At 40.9% G+C, this 4,141-nt stretch overlaps 1 protein-coding gene across 1 annotated transcript in view; it reads right to left on the bottom strand.

The window, feature by feature from the left end:
* Window positions 1-3,111, bottom strand: part of LOC106869716 (uncharacterized) — a 54,837-nt gene extending 51,726 nt beyond the window's left edge. The window contains exon 1 of the mRNA XM_014915561.1: window positions 3,063-3,111. Within this exon, the coding sequence (XP_014771047.1) occupies window positions 3,063-3,111 (49 nt within the window). The remainder of the gene's footprint in view (window positions 1-3,062) is intronic.
* Between the last annotated feature and the right edge of the window lie 1,030 nt (window positions 3,112-4,141).

Below are 4,141 nucleotides of genomic sequence, written 5' to 3'. Positions count from 1 at the left end.
CACCACCACCACCACCACCACCACCTCTACCACCACCACCACCTCTACCACCATCTTCGTCTTTACTATCCTTTCTCCTCACACAAATAGATTCTAGCTGCTTGCTGTTGTTTTTGTTTTTTGTTGTTTGTGTTGTGTACAAGACAGAATGTGTGTTTGCATATGTGGGTGAGTGAATGAATATATATTTGTATGCGTGCGTGTTTGTGTGTGTGTGTAATAGCGTTATCTTTTCTTTTCTTTCTCCCGACCATTCTTCAGACCATCTAAATGTCTCTTCTTTTATCAACTCCTCCCAACGCCTCAGCTCTACTTCATCCCTTACTCCCCCCTCCACCTTCTTTCTCACTCTCTGTCCCTCTCTCGTTATTTCTTCCTTCTCGTTACCACGCCTTTTGTCTGTACATTTCGTTCTCTCTTTCTCCCCTCTCTCTGTCTATCTCTCTGTCTATCTTCCCCCCTCTCTCTCTCTACATGTATCTTCCCTTCTCTCTCTCTTACCACCAGTGATATTCTTACTATTAAACATTACACATTTTCTCATTATTTCTCTCTCTCTCTGTCACTCGCATACGCAATACAAAAAAAAAAAAAAAAAAGGATTTCCTTCTCTTCTGGTTTACATACACTCACATATTCCCTCTCACGCATCCCCTCTTTTACACACACACACACACATTTACACTTTTCTACCCCCACATTATTGCCACCTGTTTTCTCTCCTAATCTCTCTCTCTCCCTCTCTCTCTGTTTCTCTCTCATGAGGTTTTCACTCTCTAACCATTCTCTCTCTCTCCCCCCCTCTCGCTCTCTCACTTGCTTCTATCTAAAATCTCAACTGGGGTCCATATGGCCCTCGGGAGTCCATATAGCCCTCGGGAGTCCATATGGCCCTCGGGGTTCCATATGGCCCTTAGGGTACATATAAGATTTTATTCTTAAACTTTATATGCAATAAATTGGTTATACTGTTATAATACCCACAAATGTTTCAATAATTATTTTTATACAATTCTTAATAATATTTAATTATTAAAACACAATTTTTTTTTTTTTTTTTTTTTTGTACACACTTTTTGTATACAGATGCGTGGCTGTGTGGTAAGTAGCTTGCTTCCCAACCACATGGTTCCAGGTTGATTTCCACTGCGTGTCCCTTTGGGTAAGTGTCTTCTACTATAGCCTCGGGCCACCAAAAGCCTTGTAAGTGGGTTTGGTAAACGGAAACTGAAAGAAGTCTGTCTATGTGTGTGTGTGTGTGTGTGTGTGTGTGTGTGTGTGTGTGTGTGTGCATGTATGTATGCATGTTGATAGCTCTCTGAAGAAGACCATTTTCGGGTGACGATTATCAGGCATCCTGATAACGTGGCCGACTCATCTCAGAAGACGGCATTGGATGATAGCTTCAACGCTTGAGATTCCTACTTGCTGAAGAATTTCTGTGTGGGAGACCTTGTCTTTCCAAGTAATGCATAAAATTCGTTGGAGACAATGGATGTGAAATGCCTCTAGCTTCCTCACATGATGGCGGTATAAGGTCCAACATTCGCAGCCATACAGTAATGCTGAAATGACAACGGCGCGATAAACAGCAATCTTAGTGGCAACCGGTGTTCGCCCGCGCGGAGGATCGAAGAAGAGGTTCAGAGACCATGTTAAGCTTGTCCTCAACTCCTGCAACATTCAACCGACACAACTTTGAACACTTTGAACCTCAGAACGTGAAGACAGACAAAATACTGCTAAGCATTTTGCCCGGTGTACTAACAATTCTTTTCACCTACTATAGGCAAAAGGCCTAACATTTGGTGGAGGAGGAGGAGGTGAAGGATAGGCGATTTCATCGATCCCAGTGTTTCACTGGTACTTAATTTATCAATCCCGAAAGGATGAAAAGCAAAGTCGACCCCGGCGGAATTTGAACTCAGAACGTTGCGGCAGACGAAATACCGCTAAGCATTTCGCCCGGCGTGCTAATGATTCTGCCAACTCGCTACCTTAGTCATATATATATATAATAATGATACATACTTAATAGAAATTCAAACCAAATGCATGTATATATCTGTAGGTTTATTTTATTTTCCTGAGATTTAAATAAGTTCTTCGCAGATTCCAAACATGTCACTAACAAAATTACAAGTCTCCTTTGTTTGAATGAAAACATTTTCACGAACATGTAAATATTTGAGTGCGTGTTACATGTATACACATAGACATTATATAGCTGTATCAAATCTCATGCAACATAAACTCTTGATTTATTAAGATTATCTCCGCTTCCAGAGGATGTGTCATAATTACCAGATGGCAATTAAGACTAGCTCCAGATGAGAAGGGGAGATTAACTTAAAAATTGGAATCCCATTAAAGAAAAGAACAGGCTTATTGTCTGAAGATAAGAAGACAGTCGTATACACGTATTCTTTCCTCAATAGACGCCGTCAGCATGCCAATCGTTCCCACTTACGTCCAACAGCCAAGTGACAAAAACATATACAGGTAATATGCATAGTTTAAACCAAAAGGTGCCAAGAGAAATAATTCAGTGGCCAGTGAGATGTATTTGAACAACAAATAACACTACATCAAATATCAATCAACGAAACTTTTAATATTCTTATAATATTTCAGAAAAAAGAAAAAGACTTCTCTCCAAATAAAAGAAACAGAATTATCAATGAACCTGTAGCGTACACACGGGTGAAATTCTACTCTCCCTTTATTATATATCCGTGCATTCGAAGGTAGCAGGTAACAGCTAGCCTTTGGCCACTATTTGGATCCCATTGTGTCCACTACTCTGATTGGTTTGGTATTGGCGCAATTTGTCTCTCACTCTGTCGCGCCAATTTGCCGCGTATAACCAATCGGTGCCCCTAAATGAAATCACGTGAGACAGCCTGTTCTCAACCCAGTTTTGAGCCTATGGCTCCTTATAAAAACTCACCTACTCCTCGTCTCGAGGCCTTTCGGTTCTAGAACTTTTTAGGTTTAGCCACTGACACACATGACACAGCCAGTTCCAGCGACAACACCACAGCAGCCACGCTGAGACTTACCAACTTCGTCCAACAGCATTACGGCAGTCTCCTTTGTCACCACCGTCATGTTCTCAACGTCGCCAACATCATCTCTCTACGTACACAGCTCAACCAACAACTTGCCCAGGTTTCAACACTTCTCTGTTCGTGAATTACTTCACCATGGATCAACAGCGAATATACAGCCTGCAAGAACTCCTGTATCAAGTGACCCAGGCAGCGGCTTCACAGCCACGACTTCACGTACGACATGTACCTGCAACCGGCTCAGCATCATGGCCGCAACTTCTTGATACAGTTTTCAACTACCGTGTACAATTGACTATGAACTGGTATTCTTATTCTTTTGTTTATAAACTTGTCACTTCGATGGCTATAGACTCTTTCACGGCCTACTTCTTTGTTGCATTCTTATATATTCTTCACACGCGCATACATCCATGCTTACACACGCACATACATTTGTTCTCATGACGGCCTGTCTATTATTAGTGTATACATGACATACATACAGACACGCATGTTTTTACATCAATAAATCTTCTCTTCATCATTCTATGAGGTTGTGTCTCCTTTTTCTCTCTGGCGCGGTTGTCTTCTTTTTCTCTCTGGAACTTATTCATTTTATATTTATTGTATCGACCGTGTGATCTACTAAGGAACCATTCTCGTCACCCTCCCATCGCACGGTCCTTACAAACCCCCAGAAATTTCTTATTATCAGGAAACCATATCGAAATGCTTCTAGGAATATTAAACTACGTACGTCAGTTTATACTGTATCATTATCTTTGTTTATGGCTGTTTCCTGTCTGTTTTCACTGCCTTGTTTTCGTTACCAACTTTGACCCTCCGCAAAATCCTAAATTTTATTTAATTTGCTTTGCGGGAGCAACTGTTATGTCGAAAACGTATCTTGTTGTGAAATGCGAAGTAGAAAAACAGCCAACAACTGATGAAGGGTCATTTTTTTTCGTTTTGCTTGTCTTGTTTTCCGTTTGTTTCTTTCGTTGTTCGCAAAAAAAGTTCGTATTCCATGTTTTCGTATTTTATGTTTATTTTGTGTTGTTTACGTCCCATGGTGCCCTGTGCCCATA

Source organism: Octopus bimaculoides, chromosome 11, assembly GCF_001194135.2.
Source record: "Octopus bimaculoides isolate UCB-OBI-ISO-001 chromosome 11, ASM119413v2, whole genome shotgun sequence".
NCBI lineage: Eukaryota > Metazoa > Mollusca > Cephalopoda > Octopoda > Octopodidae > Octopus > Octopus bimaculoides.
This window is presented reverse-complemented; position numbering and strand designations above follow the sequence as displayed.